An 18,375-nucleotide genomic window follows, 5' to 3' on the forward strand; every position below is an offset into this window, starting at 1 on the left:
AAGATCTAAAATAAAAAAATCACAATAAATTAAAAACATGGCAGAATGAAAGCATAGTGCGGTTAATGGACCATAGAATCTCTCATGAAAGCATGCACGGAATGGGGGCGCCAAAGTAATCAATGGCTTAAGTTATGCAGGGGTGCAGCCCAATTTCCAAATTGCGAGGCAATCGTGCGGCCCACAAATTAAGTGCGCAACATATGCTGATATAATGTTTGGTGGGTACATTCTCCTCATCTCATGGAGAAACTTTCAACAGTTGAACTGTTTTGATAAACCTTTATCAATATATAACTGAGAAGTACAAGAAGATAATGCAAGGGGACTATAAGTGTTTAAATATTATCTTGTTTTTTGAGTTGAAAGATAGTGAAGAGAAAGGAAAAAATAAGCGCGTTGTAGGTTAAAAGTTGCACGGACTCCAGAAAATTTTGCGAGAGTATAAGGTGGATCATGTATTAACAAAATAACATTTTTTTAACCTACTATTATAAATGTTGGCTATTGGATTGAATATAGCAACATCATGTAGCCAGCCGCTAGCTATATGGGCCCTTGTGCTTTTATTAGTATGTGTAGCACTTGCTAATTCACTAATTAGAAGTAATTGGCAAATACAGCTGTGCTACGATGGTTGCCAGGCTGACCTTGGAGTCTCGGTCTTTGCGATGCGGTAGGTAGGCAACAAAGGTGACTTGGAGCTCGATTTATAACAAGTCAAACTCAAGTTGCATCTAGTCTAGAATAGATGCTTGTATTTGAAAAAAGGGGTTTTCCCCCGCTTTAGATTATAAAGCAACATCCAACCGATACAACTAGCTACAGTAGCTTTTAAGAAACAACCATCTACTCTAGAATAGACGCTTGTTAGATGTGGGGACGCAATCAGCTACAGTAGCTTTTAAGATCAAAGGAATGCGAACAAAGGGAAGAGCATAGGTACCTTCCGATTCCTGAAGGGTCCAACCACCTAACCATTTCCATGGCGGAGACGGCCATCACGGCCGTGCTCTCAAAACTTGGAGAATTCGCGACCAAGGAGTCCGCGCTACTGCTTAAGGTGGGCGACGACATCATGCTGCTGCGCGACCGGCTCGAGTGGCTCCAGGCCTTCATCCGCGACGCCGATCGAAAACGCCGGGTCGGCGCCGACGAGTTGACCCGCGTGTGGGTGCGCCAGACGCGCGACGTCGCCTTCGAAGCCGAGGACGCGCTCGACGACTTCTTCCACAAGGTGCATCCGCCGCTCCGCCCTCCCCTGCTTTACTGCTTAAGCGCTTATGCATGCTAATAATTGGCGCTGGGTTCCCATTTAGGTTGCATATTGTCTGTGTTTATGCCAAATTTCTTGCCTTAATTAATGATTAAACAAGAATAACTGATAAGTATGCCAAATTTCTCTTTCTCTATTGGACACTAGAAATGAAATGGTCCATGCTTCACCTCGGAATCAGACTTTTGAAAATTTTCAGAACTTCAAAAAATAAAAGGCGATGAACATGAGTAGTTGATTAGATACAGCTTTGCAGTCGACACCTAAGCTCAGTAATTGTACAAAGTTGACTCCATTTTGCTAATTGGAGCGCAGACATCACATACTATGCGCTCCAATTCCTTTTTTCCTTTCTTTGCTAATTGTCGTGGCTCGTACTTTGAGATGGCTTATCACAACGACGATGAGGTCATGGTTTAGAGGGACTATGTTAGCAATAAACCACGACTCGCCTCGGTGACCTGCATGTATGTGCGTGTCGTCGGTCGAGTCGCTGATGCGTGGCTGCCTCCATTGCCGTGGTGACTGAGCCCAGCGTGCTTGTGTGCGCGCGTCCTTGTTGCGTGGGTGTGTGTACTCGAGTCTGGCGCGTAGGGCAGGAGCCGTTGGCGAGTGTGCCGGTAGCTAGTGCGTGTATGAGGTTGTTAGAGCATCTCCAGCAGTGTACCCAACAGGCCTCCTCAAGACCATTTTTAGCGCCGGCGCCAAAAAATCAGCCCAGCCGTGTCCCAGGAGCCTAATTTTCGTCGGTTGGGAGCGAAACTGGTGCCGGCGGACCCAGGCTGAACCCAGCGCACTGGAGGCGTCCGGGGGCGCCGGGCAATCGTTTTTTGACGTGAAAGAACGGCGGGCCCGCGGAGTCAGCGACCTCCGCGCCTCATCGTCCTCATAACCTCGGTTTCCTGCGGGGAATCAATGCCAAGACTGCTGTCGGTTAGCCTTCCATTGATTCCTCACGAGCGGCGCGGTGAAGCGACGCGCCCCTCCCGCCACGCATAAACACGACGCCCCCCTCCCCCCCCCCCCGACTGCTATATAAGTCGCCCTGCCTTTCCGGTGAACGCACCCCGCCCGCAGCCCCCCCCTCTTTCCCCGTGCACGCACAGTCACCGCCGAACTTTCTTTCCCTCTCCCCGTGCACGCACAGACGATGGACGAAAGGTTCCCCGGCGACGGGGCAGCAACCAATGGCGCCGCCGCTCTTTACATGAGTGGGAAGCCCATCTCCTCCACAAAGCGAACTACCTGGCGCCTCACGACATGCGCGTGCCGGGGCGGTGGAGGCTCAGCGCCGGGGGCGTCCCCGTCCCCCCGTTGCCCGACGTCGAGCACCCCCACTACTTCCAGGCCAAGATCGACCGTGTGCGGGCGTCTCTGTCGGAGGAGGAGCGAGCCCTCTCGGAGTACGATGCTGGCAACCACGAGGCGTGGGCGACGTACTTCGAACGCCGGCAGGCGGAGCGGCTGGCCTCCATCAACAACGCGTCACTAGTGAGGGGGCGCAACAACAGCGACGGCCGCAGCCTATGGTGGGACGCCCCCGGCCGCACGCTACACGCCGTCCTAGAGTACCTCGAGGGCGGTAACGATCCGCCGCTGACGTACCCGGCCGCCCCGGTCCCCCGCTGGAGTTGCGGTCCATGGCTGCCGAAGAGGATGTTGGGCGGGTCCTCCTCCTCCCACTCCTCCGGGTCGCCGGCGCTCATAAGCGTCAAGGCCGAGCCCATGGAAACGCCGCTCGGCCGGCGCAACCGCGGCGTCGTCATCAACGAGGGCGGCGGCGGTTCCTCGGGTCCGGCCTCCCGCCTGGTCAGGCCGAAGACGGAGCCAAGGCTCGGCCCCGTGAGGCGCGAGCACAACGACGAGGCCGCCTTCGACGATGAGGCCGCTATGAAGTGGGCGCGGACGGAGATGGAGTGCCAGCGCCGCGCCCTGGAGGAGCCGCGACGAGGGAGGCGTCGTCGTTCTCGATGACAACGACGATGAGGTGCCACCGCCGGCCAAACTAGTCTGCCAGGGGGACCCCGGGCAGGGGTCCAGCAGGGACGGCCACGTGAAGGAGGAGAAGGAGGATAACGACGGTGGCGACTTCAGCGTGTTCAGCGAGTTCTTCGGCCTGTAGGCGCGACCGTTTTTTCTTCTTTTTAGTAGACGACTTATTATGTTTCTATATGTAAAAAAATTGTGAACCGCCTAAATATCGCCGAATGTATGCCGTGTTTGCCGAAATTTGCCCAGCTGCCACCCCATGCCAAAAATATCGCTAGTTCACCCTCAAGCGACACTTTTTTCTAGCTCCTGGGGGCGCTCTTAGCTCACCAAGTCAGGGAGCTACGCTATCGGCGGATGTTTTTTTTTGAGACAACACTATCGGCGGACGTGCTGCATGTAGTTAGCGATTAGTACGTGTGTGGGCGTTGTGGGCCGAGTATTGTGGCTGGCTAGCGTTATGCACCGGAGCTAGCTCAGTATAAAAAGCCCCCTGTGTACTGGTTGTGGGTGACGGTATGTGCCGACCCAAGTTTGAGCTCAAAAAAAAGAAACGTCATTTGCGCGGCGAGGCGCCGTTTGTGTGCCGTGGCGTATGTCACCAAAAATTTTTTTGTGTCAAGTGTCCTGCTCCTTTTCACCTACGTCCGAGCGAGTGCGAGAGAGGGAGCTATCCAGGTTTGTTCCAACAATCATCGCATCCTACGGACGCCGTGTTATGGTGTTACACCTCCCTGGGTGCTGCATCTTGTCTCATGGGCTCATCCCAACCACCCTCCCAGGCCTCCTGCCGCTGGAGGAGTTAAAACTCAGACATAAAGTTGGGTAAACGAGGAACTGATTGGTACAATTGGAGTAAATCTCATAAAACTACCAAATTGAATTATGGATTTCAAAGACTACCGCTTTTAGAAGCGTTCATAAAACATACCACAAAGTTAATTTTTGATTCAAAATCCACTAAGGAGTAATGACTGAATGATTATGACAAAATTGGAGTGCCGTACGAAGGAGGTCTGTTCGGCCAACACCGAACACCTGGCCAGAGACGGGTTCCATCCCGCTGGTGAGGCTGGAGAGCACGGAGTAGCCGATGTGGTGGTGAAGCTGAGCGTTAAGGAGCCGCCGGCGAGGGAGAGCTCGCTGAGGCGGCCAAGAAACACCATCAACAGGAGGGTCCATAGATAAAGGATCCCCACGCCAACAATTGGGGTCATGAGGCGGAAGATGGAGGCCACCTCGCCAAGAACACCATCGCTAGTGGCCACCGTTACCCGCTTGTGCTCCTGCAGCTTGGGGTATGCCCTCATCGGCATAAGCAAGGGCCGGTGCCCGGTGGTGGCATTGCACTAGCTCCCAACAGTGGCAGGTCGCTAGGGCTGCCCCAGCTCTGCAACCCGCCGCCACCGGCTCCACTACCTATCCTCCTCCCGACGTGCTCTCCCACTCCCCAAACGATGACCTCCAAAGCTTGCTTGCCGGCACACAACACGCCGTTGTCGCTGCAGCCATGGCGTCTCTAACATCGCGCCTCCTTCTAGTCGCGGGCTGTGTGGATGACCAGCACTGGCCGGCATTTTGCAGGGACCCTATTGCTATTTGAAAATATTTGTAGGGACCTAACTATTCTTAAAATATATATTTGGAAGGACCCAATTTCTTTAAAAAAAATATTTGCCACCTGACATGTGGGCTCCTCCATCTGTCATAACAGCCAACATAATGTTCAAAGATAATGTTGTTGATTTTTATGTTACGTCACCAGTGGACCCGACATGTCATAATCGTGCTTAAAATTAATCAACACAGTCATCACTTTAACATGGTTGTTTTTTTTAATCAAAACCAACTTTGTTGTAAGTTTTAGGAACGTTTTAGAAAAATGGTAGTTTTTAAGAACCCTAGCCCGAATTGAGGTAGTTTTATGCTATTTAGTTGATAGAACCCGATAAGGAGCGTTGCGGCAGAAGAACGGTAATAGCTGAGAGCAAGATTGCAGTGGGGTTGATTTTCATTGAGATTTACGTCTCCACGTGTCAATCGAATTACAATTCAACGTGTCAGTCAATCGATTTACAACTCGGCGTGTCAATCAGTTACGACCCCCCCCCCCCCCCCCCCCTCTCTCTCTCTTATGCATTGTCTCTAATCATTTTGAGGATAATCACCTATCGACAAGTTTTAATGCTACATTTTCCTGTTAATCTTTTATAAACATAGAACAACTGAACAGCAAACCTACCTGGCATGTTGAATTGTTGATCCAACCATTATACCAGCAGCCGTGCAGCCCCCAACGCAACCAGCCATATATTTTTTTTCCTTCAGAAAAGAAGATAATAAACCAGCGGCCTCTTCATCGATCCATTGATGCACGTAGCCATTATATATCATTTGGTTTGGAGAACAATGCTAGTCAGCTTACATTGGAAAAACAAAAACTCAAGACCATCTAATAAGACATGCTTCACGCCAATATCAAAAAGAGAAAGAAATGGCCTATCTAGTTGATAATTTTTGGCTACGAGGCTTGGAGCATTCACCTTCGGAGTTAGAAGGCTAGATCAGGGTTCCTCGCAAAAAAATAAAGGTTCCCACATGGAGGGAAGACAATGGCCACAGTCGCCATCCACTAAAAACTACTACTTTGTCCCATAATGTAAGACGTTTTTGCAGTTAAATTTAAATTGCAAAAAGGTCCTATATTATGGGACGAAGGGAGTAACTGGTCAATGGTAAAGTTGTTGGAATGGAAGATGCCATCGCATTGCTTCTGATCATTGCCGCACACTATCTTCTTGATGATTGTTATGCACACCATGATGGCGCTTAGTAGTCGCCACCACCAGATGCACCGCTCAGATGCCATCTCTGCAATGACTACGATCCATCCTCCGGCCAAGGGTGAGGAGCATTGTGCCTTGCGCAACCTCCCAATTGATCAGGCTAATGCCTGGTCCATCCCGTCAGATCCACATGATATATTAGGTCTTGTCGCCACCATGTCGCACAAGCGCGCGCCCACCACTGGATCCACCTCCCCGGCCACCTTGACCACCGCCGCTCGGAATAGGGGCTGGTGCCCACCGTGCCATGTGAGAGGGATCACTCGCAAGAACTACGTTGTCGGGTCGTCGCCGTCATGGTGAAGGCCAACAGCGACAACAAAGGTGGAGGGGGGGATGGGGCGCCGATGCTAGGGTTTCCCTGATGTCACGTGGGAGGAGGGTTACTAGGAGGTCGGGGTCCTATTTTGGAGAGAGAGAGAGAGAGAGAGAGAGGGGGAGAGAGAGAGAGAGAGAGAGATGGCTAGCGACACATACAAACATGCATAATACCTAGCACCACTACCAGAGTGGCTGCTAAGGGCAGGAAGGAGTAATGTTGGATTAGCCGAAAGGAATCTCAAGGTTGAGACTATGCAGAGATAAGGCACACATTTTCCAAGCACTCACTCTACACCATGCATAACTAGGAGAGTCACAACAGTTGTCAAACGACATCCCACCACCGGTGTCACGTCACTACACCAAGAGCCGTCGATGTCGCCAAAATGCAATGTTCCCGCAAGACAACCATTGTACGTCCTCTTGGCCTTGAAAACATCATCCTAAAATGAGCAGGCATGTGCACTATGTAAGGCGACGTTAACCTTGAATGACATCGAAGAACTTCAGTCAACCAGGAATCACTGCTAACATGAACATCCCTTAGAGGACGTTGATTCGTACGTTTGGGTCGACAAGAGAACTTAGCTTGCACATAGTCAAAGTGCACTACACGGAGCCCAGACACCCGCATTCACGACCCTTGCATAGGGGAGAGCAATGGTTTCCACCCAAACCCAAAACCACCTTCACCAGCAGACTGCAACGTGGTTGTAGATGCACTGGCTATAACTCCAAAGGACTGGACCGATCAGAGCTTGGTCTAGATTATCCCTAGAGATCTTAGTGGAGACTTCAGAATTATTCCTTGATGCGACCAAGTGTACGGTTGTCAGGGGGATGGAATGACAAATGGATTAGTGGCCAAAGCGCAATGGACCTTGGTCCCAACCTTTATCCATTTGTCAAGGCACGAGGAGGAAAAAGAGGACGGTGGAGGATGCTCTTGTGGAAGGAAGATGGGCTTATGATATTCGAGGCACTCTTTCAATGTATGCAATAAATGAATTGATGGACCTTTGGCACAGGGATTCCTTCGTGGAGACTCTCGATGACTGGAATTTATTCGACAAGTTATGCCTATTAGGTTTACTTCTTCGACACGGAGCATGCCGATTAGGAAATCTTTGGAAAAATGACAGATCGGCTGGTGATGCAGAACGAGAGATCGGCTGGCGAGGCAAGGGATGCAACATCGGCCTGTTTGCACATTTTGCGAGAAGGACCCAAATTAGATGATCAGATCATGTTTCAATGTTCCTTTGTGAGGCACTTTTGGATCCTTTTCCTTCATGGTTTTGGACTTCACCACCTGACCCCATACGCAAACGTCACAATGCGAGATTGGTGGTGATCGTCAGATAGGGGACTTTTTAAGACGACAGCTAGAGGGTTGGCAACAATCTTCATCCTGGGGCTTTGCGAATTATGGTTGGGATGCAACTTGAGAGCCTTAAATGGGAAATTCATGCTGGCCGAGAGGGTGGTGGTGTTGGCCAAGGAAGAGCTCAAGGTTTTGGAGAATGGCTAAGCAGAAAGAGGCATACGTTGGGGAGGAGTGGGGTGTTTTTTTCTTTCAAATTTACCTCGTGGTGAAATAGGAGCATGTTCTTGTTTTCACTACTGGCTTGTATATGACTGTATTCTCCTTAATGAAAACAACATGCAACGTTGGGTTGCTTGTTCTTGAAAAAACCAATTGAGTGGGGCTGGGGCCTTGTCACCATATTCAGAACATGTTTAATTATTCCAAAAGAAATTAAGATATGGCATGCATTTAACAACTCTAATCATTTAACAACTAGACATTGTCACGCAGTGGGAATTTGTATGAAATAAAAGCTGAATGAAACTCTAAGTTTATAGTTGGGACATGGGCAGCTGCACAAATTATAAGGAACTATCTTCACAAATATGTTTCTTTTTGTGATTTCACAGAATGTGTAGGTCTTAATAAATTTTATACCCTGAAGTGTAAGTAAAAAACTGACACCCTTGTTAAAGAGTGGAGTAAACCGTGCGAGGGAATGATCGTGAAGAAAAATGTTGAAGTTCTACGAAACATATAGAACTAACAACATATAAAATTAGAAGATAACGCGCATGTTGCGATGGGAACAAATTCTAAATGTGGTAGGCTGATAACATGGATAATTATGAGGATTTAGTATGATGATATGGCATGCTGATGACATAGCAAACATACATGTCTATTGATGTGGATGAGTTGCATGGATAGGAGAAATCCGTATAGGATGTGAGGATTAATTATGATGTGATGGCATGTTGATGACATGACAAACATACACGTCTGGATGAGTTGCATGGACATGAAAAATAGGCATACATAGTAAAAATGAACTGTGATGAAATTGCAATAATGTGATGATGTCGCAAACATGCATTACTTATTTGATGTGGATGGGTTACATGGATAGGAAAAATAGATAGTACAGTGAAGTATAGAAAACGCGCGGGGGGGGGGGGGGGGGGGGTTAGTTAATTAATGAGGTAGCATATGTGCCTGTTGAGAGAAATAAGAAATAGAAGTGGTGAAGATCAACTTTTTTTTAGAAAAGGAGGATGTACCCCCGGTCTCTGCATCATGCAGCCATATTATTAATTATTCACAAAGACCATACAAGGTGATACATCAATAAGGCTGAAGCCACCATCTTGGCAACACCGTTGCTACTCCTATCCCCTTGATGAAGGCGTGCCGAATGCCCGGGCCTAATACCAAACAGACATCGCACCAAAGCCTAACATCTAAAGCTGGGTGTCCCATCCAAGCCACTATCTGGATTGGGTCCCACACCGATCTGGCACACTCCCAGTGAGCACCGCACGCTGCAAGGGCCGTCACCGCCATCATCCCTCAGTCCATCCTCAGAGCAGAACTGAAGCACCGACCTTGCCAGGCCTCTCTGCCATCAACGCCACCATGACGCCAGACAGCTCCTCCACAGTGCCACACCGCCAAATCTCCACAGTGCCACACCGCCGAGATCCGCCACCATCGATGTTTAAGATGAAGCACCGCTCCACCAAAGACGTCGTCCTCTGGTCCCTCGAGCCGTGTGCACCTCCAAAAATGACGCCCCCAAGGGGGAAACGACACCAGAGAGCCGCCGTCATCCGATCTACTGATCTAGGGTTTGCCCCGGAGGTAGCAAAGAGTGGCCTTGAACTTCTCCTCGGCGATGCCTTCAGGAAGGGAACGACGCGGACATCGTCGCCATCGTCGGCCTTGGCAATAGCCAATAGCAGATTTTCACCCAGATCTGATCGAAGACCTCCATCTCTCGTGCACGGGCCGCCGCCATCCTTGCCGGGATCTGGATGATCCAGGCCGCCGCTGCCAGATCTCAGCAAGGAGAAGTCCCCCCACCGATACCCGCCGGCCGAGCAGGGGAGGCCGAGACCGCGCCTGCAGGACCAGATCCACGATGGATCCGTGACCGCGCCGCCGCCCTGAAGCCAACCCCTCGTGCAGCCGCCACGGCCTGGCCACCCGCTCACGCCGCCGTCTGGCTGCCGCGCCGCACAACGCGCCCTCGCCGCATCAGGCAAGACTCCGTCGCGCCGCCGCATCTCGCGCTACAGCCGCACGCCAGGAGGAGAAGAAGGGCACCGCCACCGCCGACGCGCATCGGGCTTCGCCCGGCGGCGCCTTCTGGCGGTGGCGAGGGGGAGGGGATGGTGTAGGAGACGGGCGCGGGGTGGGGGCCAGGGTTCCCCCGCCGCCGCCCGCGAGAGCGACGCGAGGGACGAGGGTTGGGGAGGTACGCCTCGTGAGATCAACTTTTTAGATGTATAGTATTCTAGAAACATTGAAATAGACGTGAGAACTGAAATGTTGTAACCAGAATGGCTCGAGTCAACATGAAGGCTGCTGGTGGAAGAAGCGCATTTTGATCCGAGATAGTACATAAATGGAATAACTTGTACTCAGTACTAGCATAATACACGTGCGTTGCCACGGAACAAACAAAGAAACAAATAGAAATTGATCAATAATCAAAGGATATTAACACATGATCATTGATCTTTAGATCCTAGGCAAACATAAAGAAAATGGCCTCGTCTCCATCTGTTCCTTATACTCTTCTGCTTAATTCTAGGTTGTGCCTCTAGCTCCATTTCCATCACATCATCGCTACTTTGTGAGCGGGGAGATCTACACGTACGATGCAAGTTAGGTAAAAGAAGCCACCTCGTACCCCCTCGTCGCTCGCCCCTCCAAGGCAATCGGGGGGAGGGGGGACCCCCAGCCACCTCGTTCACATCCCTCCTTCCCCTCCGCCGCCGTCGAGGGACAGCGCCGGGCAGGCGGTATGGGACGCCTTTGTCTTCCGTTGTCTCCTGGAGAGGTATCGGTCTATCGAGGTGTCGCGGACGGATAAGGGCGGATGGCATAGACAGCTTCAGCAACAAGTTTATGCACTCCGGTGGAACACAAGATCTTTGATAGGAATATGTCGTCGCGTGCTATGTCGTGTCCTTACTGAGGGCGGTGGATTGAAGCTTGGATTTGGGGACGAGAATCCGTAGTTCAACCTTGTGGTGGACTCACCATCATCGGCGCACGTGCAGTGATTCCTTCTTGAAGGTGTAGCCTAGGAGTTGTGTATTTTTGTTTATATTGTCTTTTGTATCATAGGGATTAGTAGCTATATAGGGGAGGTACTGTCGCGAGGTATACGGCCTCAGGGTTTGTTTTCCGATTTATTTCAAGGTCGATGGTATTCGGCTGCTGGATTATGCACTTTTAATAATATATGGCTGCATGCATCGTCCTCATGTAGGAGGTGCGGGGTTATCCTCACTTTTAAAAAAAATCACACCATCGCTCAGCTGTTAAAATATGAAACAAAAATAACTGAATCAAGGCCTAGTCGCTCCATACTAAAATCTGAAATAAAAACAACTGAATCAAGGCCTAGCACTATGTTGCATTGATAAGTGTGACATTGTTGTGGTGCAAACATGATTGGAAAGCAAGTGGAACGCCTGCAACAAATAGCATGGAATTTGGTGATAAAGAACACCCCACCCGCATTAAAACAAATAACTCTTACCATGAAACAAATCCATCCATTATTGGAACTCGGCTCTTCCAAGCAGCAAAATCAACAATCTCAACTTCTCATCTAGTAAGCGTGCAAGTGCAATGCACGACAACCTTACGTAAAAAAAATTCCTCATTCCTTCTGGAATTTTTTTAACCGTTCACTATAGTTACAAGGCACGTAATCTCTTATAGTTATATTTGACTCGCTCACATGTTGATAGAGCACACAATGAAGGTATGTTTACATATTTCCTAAAATGCTACTATGAATATCTTTATAAAAAATCTTGTAAGTTATATATAATTCACTACCATCTGCATCTGCATCCTAGTGCTAGAAGCAATCAAAGCACTTTTGCACACAAACCTTCATGACGACCTTCCTTACTTTACCAGCTGCTCGCCGTCTGTGCCACCGCCATCGACCTCCACAAAAAAATGTCACCTCCATCAATGGTGGCTTAACCTTAGGCACACCACACCGGCTGTGAAAGACATGATTGTGACCATGGGTTTTGCGGCACTGATGTGCATCGTACCATGAAAGTGCGTACCTACCACAAACTGATGAAATGATCAGTACGTGCTACCAGGTAGCTCAAAAACGTCGCTTAAGGACATCAGTGGATCAGTGATCGGTTGAAGCCTGAGTTGGACGTAAATAAAATTAAAACACATCAATATGAGAACCTCATTGTTTGGTAACAGATTATAAATGCAAATGCATTTGTTCAATTTTCTGTTGATTTTAAAGTGTGATGAACGTATCAGATTACCATTTTTACAGTCTCCTTATATACTTCTAATTTGGCTAATGACATGCTGGAAATTGCATTTTGAAAAACAAGCTGTAAACCAAGAGAATAGGATGTGATGTTTATGTCTTAGTCGTACATGTAAATAATGCTTACCAGTGTATATACATCTCGGGTCTGATGAGTGATGGGAAAAAAATGAAGAAGTAGTTGGGATACGTGTGAGAAGTCAACACCCAATCAGCATAGGTAGAGACAGTAAGTAGATGACAAGCTGACTTCTTTTTCCGCAGAATCTCTGATATAACCCTAATGAGGCCAACCAGTTAATTTTAACTTGTCAAATGGATGCTAAGGGCAATGCGCACACAAAGAGAAATAATAAATTGTCAGTAAAGATTTGACGAAATAATTGTAAAAGGAAGGAAGACCCATGGAAGCAAAATCTTACTTGAGTTTTGTCCTTAAAAAATAGAGTCCACACCCCAGTCAGTATGCATAACAGCTACTTTAGTTGTCTGACAGTTTTTTTTTTATCAAAGAAGGGCTTGCCCCCTTCCGATTTTCATTACTGAAAACCACCTCAGAGTAACAGAGTAGTTAACACAAATCCAAACTGATTCAGCTACCAACACGACATAAATCCCACCAAAAAGGCCAACACAGGCCGCAACACTCCAGCACTCCGAAGACAACATGGGGCAGAACACAATTCACCTTTGTTATCACAGGCACAATGGGATTAACATTGGCAAAATCAATTATGTGTGTGCAAAACTTCCAGAGAACTCAACTGTGTCAGCAAATTGCAGCTGTAGAAAAAAGCTTGGAATTGCTATAATTCGAGTGGTAGTTCAATTGACATAGACTCATCAGACCAAATTGATTGTGCATGTTTAATGCATCAAGAAAATAACACTTTATATGGTTTTTCTGCACTTTTTCTTGTTGAAGTAAAATATATCTTGGTGGAGAAACTGAAGATTAGCCCACCCAGTTTACTTTAACTTGCAAGAAACTGTAGCTGCCCTTGTGCGATGCACATATATACCTAAACCGCTGCAGGAGCTCACCCTGTGCGGCGGCCTGTATGACACGAAGCATGTGTTCACGACGGAGCAGATGTACTGGTCCCGAAACGTAGGGGTGGCAGGGGAGTGCAGGCACGTCGTGCAGCATCCGCATCGAGATGGCCTCCTTGGTGGCAGCCACAACTCCGGCCTCAAAGCAGCAGCTGGCGATGGTGTCGACGACCACCCGCAGGCGGAGCCGAGGGGTGAGGGCATGCTAAGTGTCATGACCTCGTGGATCGCGGCGAGAGAGGCCGACGTGACGGCGCCGCCGGACTCTTCAGAGCTCACGATACGACATGGAGAACGCCCGCTGCGGCAGCGGTTGTGCGCGCGGAGGCGGCCATGGCGAAAGGTCAATGGGCGGGGCACACCTAATAGATGAGCGTAGAGAGAGGCATGTTCACGGAAGAGGAGGTGTCGAGCGGTCGCCGGAGAGTGCCGCGATCGATGGACATGGAGGGGCTGGGTGGTAGATGGGGTGTGGATGTGGATGGGTCGTGTTTGGGGGAGAGATATCTGGACAGACAAACCGGAAGGGCGGGGGAGGAGTTGGAGATCGTGCGAGTTGTTTCGTCTTTTTCCTGTCCTCGAACGTGCGTTGTTCCCTTGGATCACTTTTAGCGCGGGCAGGTTGAATGAGGTCGAACCATCACGACATTCGATTGCCCTTTAATAGTAGAGATGTTCCAATAGCATTCCCTCCACTCCTTGCATACCCTCCCTAAGAACAAATTTGCATGCACCTGCCCCGCTTAATAGTATGGCTAGCCTAGAATCAGACAGAGCATAGAACATCTACTCTACAAAATTCATAAAGTTCTTATGTAACCCACGCGATCTGAACGTCTGCGCACTGCATGTTGTGGCTCATGCCTGAAATTTCTGGTCAATTAAAGGTGGACCTAGCGAACCAGAATTATGGAGGTTGGAAGCTGGTGCTTAGATACATGACTAGCTGCAGGACCCAGATCACCGTTAGACATGGTCTGTCTGGTCAAATCAACAGAATCAAGACCAGACTAGATCAAATATCAGAGAACCAAAAGGAATACAAGATCGACTATTCTCCATCAGGAATCTGGACGTCTTCCACCACAGCCCTTGCACCGTGGTATGTCGCCCAAACTTATCCAAATAATTTACCTTTCTTAATCTGTTTACTCTATGCGAAATACCGAAATACCGAAGCAACTAGCCAACATAAGTGACTTAGAACATAGTGAACCTTTTTACTTACTTAATGCTATTTCATTTATATTACCAAAACTCCTAAGGTACTTCCTCCTATATGAACACAAGGAATACTAAAAGTAATGTCATTTTCTTTAGCAAACCCTAGCCACCAAAAACGAACCAGCGAGAGGAGGGAGTAGGCTCCCGAACTTCGGCATCATCGGGGTTCCCTCACCTCTGCCGGCTGCTCCGACAGCAGAGGGAAGGTAGGGAACCATGGGACCTTGGTCCCCGTGCATTCAGTAGTCTAGGTATCTTAGTTAGGTCTCTGGTTGTCAATGGCTTCAGCTCCGTCAGCAATGATAGCAGCAGTGAACAAATTTCCTCCATATCTCCCATCGAAACAGAGGTTTTCTTGGCTGTTGGTGTTGGGTATAGGAGGCAGTGTGTGAGATGTCTTGGGTCCTTTGGATCTAAGCAGACACTTCGTGTGTCTTCATGTTGGTGTCTACCATAAAAAAAATGTTGGTATCAAGGTAATGGTCCTCTCCTTCCCACACTCTAACAGTGGTGGTTCTATGGGTGAAAATGCATTATATTTATTTCATGTGGTCATTTTAATAATAATCATGTAGTCATCTTATTTTTTATCTGCCTATAGATTTTGCAGTGAAACAACTACTTGCATCAATCGATGTAGAGGCTGGGTATGCCCTCCTTTTCACAAAAAAAATGATATGGCAAGTCCACAAATTTGAATCTATTTACGCTTCATTTTCAATTGTACCAACAGGATCTTAATTATATCATGAAAGAAGTAGATAAAAATTATGTGAAAATGAACAAATTGAAAGGGAACTCGTCCAAGCTTGCCTACCTTTGGCGAAATGTTTGGCTCATTGCACAACTAAGATAAAAAGGAATCTCTTGTGATGTTTAAAAAACTCTTACCGACTAATTAATGAACATGCGTTTTGAAGAAAGGATGCATATTAATCCATCCACATAGTATGAAGAAAATGTTTATTCTGTTCCAGTGGCATCCATATTTCTGCTCTATGTTCATGATTCGAACGGGTGCTCAAATTAAGCAACAAAAGTTGCACTATTCACACAAGAAATAAACTACTCCCAATGTACTAAAACCACAACACTTATTTTTGGATCGGAGGGAGTATCATTCATTACAGGATCACATGAAACTATAAAAAAACTATAATTCGCCCAGGTTAGCAAGTAGGATGAATAATTATGTGAGGAATACATTTCGTCATGCATTGAAAAAGAAAGGTGCACAATCTTGAAATCACACATATACAGTTTAAGCTGGTTATCGAAAATATTGAAATACCATTGTAGTTTATCTCATCTATGAACCACACTGTTTACAGGGATGGCCTAAAGAAAGTTGTGGGGCGTGAGCAAGATGCAAAGACTGTACGTGAACTGCTGCTTCATGAAGAGCATCGCGAGAAAATGTTCATCTCCATGTTAGGGGAGAGTGGTATTGGAAAAAGGACACTAACAATGCAAATCTGCAAGGACTTGATGAGGAATTTTGAAGTTTTCGTGTGGTACAACATGCCACCAGATTCCAGCATGGAAGATCTCCTAGAAGAAGTATACAAGAGAGCATACAAACGCATCCACAAACATAATGAAACTCCTCAGGATAACGGCATCGATATTGTTGATAAGCTCTATGGTCTCCTCACTGATAAGAGCTACCTGGTAGTTCTCGGTGGCATTTCCTCCAAGACTATCCTGAATTGTGTGCGGGCAAGCTTGCCAGACAACAAAATAGGCAGTAGGGTGGTGCTCATACTGGAACCTGAATGTGAGGAAGTCGCGCGGCATGCTGCTACCTTGAACCAGGAAGGTTATGAGAGCAAGAGTGTCCACAGGCTGAGCCATTTGGATGAAGATACAAGTGGAGAACTGTTCCGTTCGAGGGTCTTTGCCGAACAGGGAAAGCACAACAAGGACACCAAGGACAACAAGGGCAGCAAGTACACCAAGGACAACAAGAATACCAAGGAGAAGACATATGAAGAAGATGTGTTTGATGTAACACAAGGCCACCCTTTGGGTATAGTGGTTCTCGCTGGACTCTTACGATACAAGGAGAAGCCCGTTGAGTGGGATGCAGTGCTCCAGGAGCTCAGACCTGGAATGGAGGAGGCAGAAGATGGTCAAGACAACCCAATAACAGGGCTTTTGTTGTTGAAGGAGAACCCAGGTGAGTGGAAGACCTTTCAGCAGCAGATGACCACCGCAAGGGAAACAAAGCTGTCCAACAGAATGGTGATCGAGAGGATCTTGTCGGCGAGCTTTGATGACCTCCCTCAAGATCTCAAGTCATGCTTCCTCTACTTGGCCGCTTACCCCATGAATGTCTCCCTTTCTGCTGGTCATATCGTGCGGATGTGGACGGCTGAGGGCTTCATCAAGCCACGTAAGGGCAGGACTCTAGAGGAGTTGGGACACAGCTACCTCAAGGAGTTGGTCTCGAGATGCCTGGTTGAGTTGGAAAGCCAGAACGCACATGGTGGAATCAAGACGGTCACTGTTCACAGCCGCCTCGTAAGGTTCCTGCAATCAGAAGCTCGAGAGGCGAGCTTCATTGAGGTTAGTGACAGAAATGACATCCTTGCGCCAGCATCGGTGCGCCGCCTCTCAATTCAGGATGACAGCGGGACCTACACCACATTCAGCAATAAGTTCCCCAAGCTGCGGTCCTTCATATGCCGCGTTGCAGCAGGTAATAGCCAAAGCAGTGACAAGTCCGATCAGAGTAAGAAGGAACGACGTGAGTTCCCATGCGGGCCCAGGCTCGCCTGTGTAGTCTCCAGTCCCGTCACAGAGGAGGTAGCAGGAGGCAGCAACCTGAAGAGCCATGATCTCAAGTTTCTGTGCTGGTCCAAGTTCCTTCGCTTAATCTCTGTACAGGGTTTGAAACTCCAGGAGTTGCCCGATGAGATTGGTGACATGATTCACCTGCGGTACCTACGTGTTGAATGCCCTGGTCTGAAGAAGCTCCCTCGCAGCATTAGAAGGCTACTCAATCTGCAGACGCTCGACATAAGCAAGACCGCTGTCGTGGAGATTCACCCGCATTTCTGGAAGATCAAAACGCTCCGGCATGTGCTTGCAGAGAAGCTCACACTCCCAACATCACTTGTGAACGAACTGGCTGAGCTACAGACTCTGCACGGTGTGGTGGCCGGTGAAGGGAAATGGGACCAAGGAAGGTCTCCGCTGGACAAGATGGCCAAGCTTCAGTCACTGGAGCTGCACGGGTTCAACGCTGCTAACCATGGGTCTGCACTGGAGGGTGCTCTCACTAACATGCATCTCCTTGGGCACTTGAAGCTGGAAGGTGATGGTATCCCCTCATGCTTGTTTACCGGGCCTATCCTTCGATGCCTCCAGACTATGGAGCTAGATGGCGCTGCGAAATGGCCTGTGGTCAGATGGGATATTGTTCGCAAGGTCCGCCCCAACCTGGTTGGGCTCAAGCTTAAGAATAACAGCCAAGTGCCAAAGGAGTTGTTGGATGAAATGGAAGCACAGAAGCTGATGCTGCTTTCTTGATTTCTGAATGAGCAAACCCTCCTAGCATGTCCTGCCAATTGATTCTGAACCTCACTGCAAGTAAGGCACTCCTTTTACTCTTTGGCTGTCCAACAAACAGGGAATAAGAGTTGTGGCGAATCTGAATGGTGTTGATTTGGTGTTGACTTTTTACATACGTAACGAACAGTATGTATATTGTGTTCTTTTGAACTTTCTTGCTTCGAATTCTTAAATCAATTTGTTTGATGTAGATGAACTTTTTATTACGTAAAATAAAATAAAACAATGGACA

General features: G+C 48.3%; 1 protein-coding gene across 1 annotated transcript; it reads left to right on the forward strand.

The window, feature by feature from the left end:
• Window positions 1-666: 666 nt before the first annotated feature.
• LOC125542387 (putative disease resistance RPP13-like protein 3) lies at window positions 667-18,333 on the forward strand. Its single transcript, XM_048705420.2, has 3 exons — window positions 667-1,237; window positions 14,231-14,445; window positions 15,899-18,333. The coding sequence occupies exons 1-3, from the start codon at window positions 986-988 to the stop codon at window positions 18,099-18,101; spliced, it is 2,670 nt and encodes an 889-aa protein (XP_048561377.1). The 5' UTR covers window positions 667-985; the 3' UTR covers window positions 18,102-18,333.
• The last annotated feature ends 42 nt before the right edge of the window (window positions 18,334-18,375 follow it).

The sequence above is a fragment of the Triticum urartu genome, chromosome 1A (assembly GCF_056163025.1).
Source record: "Triticum urartu cultivar PI428250 chromosome 1A, HENAU_Tu73, whole genome shotgun sequence".
Lineage (NCBI taxonomy): Eukaryota > Viridiplantae > Streptophyta > Magnoliopsida > Poales > Poaceae > Triticum > Triticum urartu.

What these genes read in the sequence shown, in the direction of transcription:
- LOC125542387 (XM_048705420.2), top strand. Translation starts at nt 986, where the DNA reads ATGGCGGAGACGGCCATCACGGCCGTGCTCTCAAAACTTGGAGAATTC. An exon ending in TCGACGACTTCTTCCACAAG is followed by an intron (nt 1,238 to 14,230) that starts GTGCATCCGCCG and finishes GGTCAATTAAAG; the next exon opens with GTGGACCTAGCGAACCAGAA. An exon ending in ACCACAGCCCTTGCACCGTG is followed by an intron (nt 14,446 to 15,898) that starts GTATGTCGCCCA and finishes CACTGTTTACAG; the next exon opens with GGATGGCCTAAAGAAAGTTG.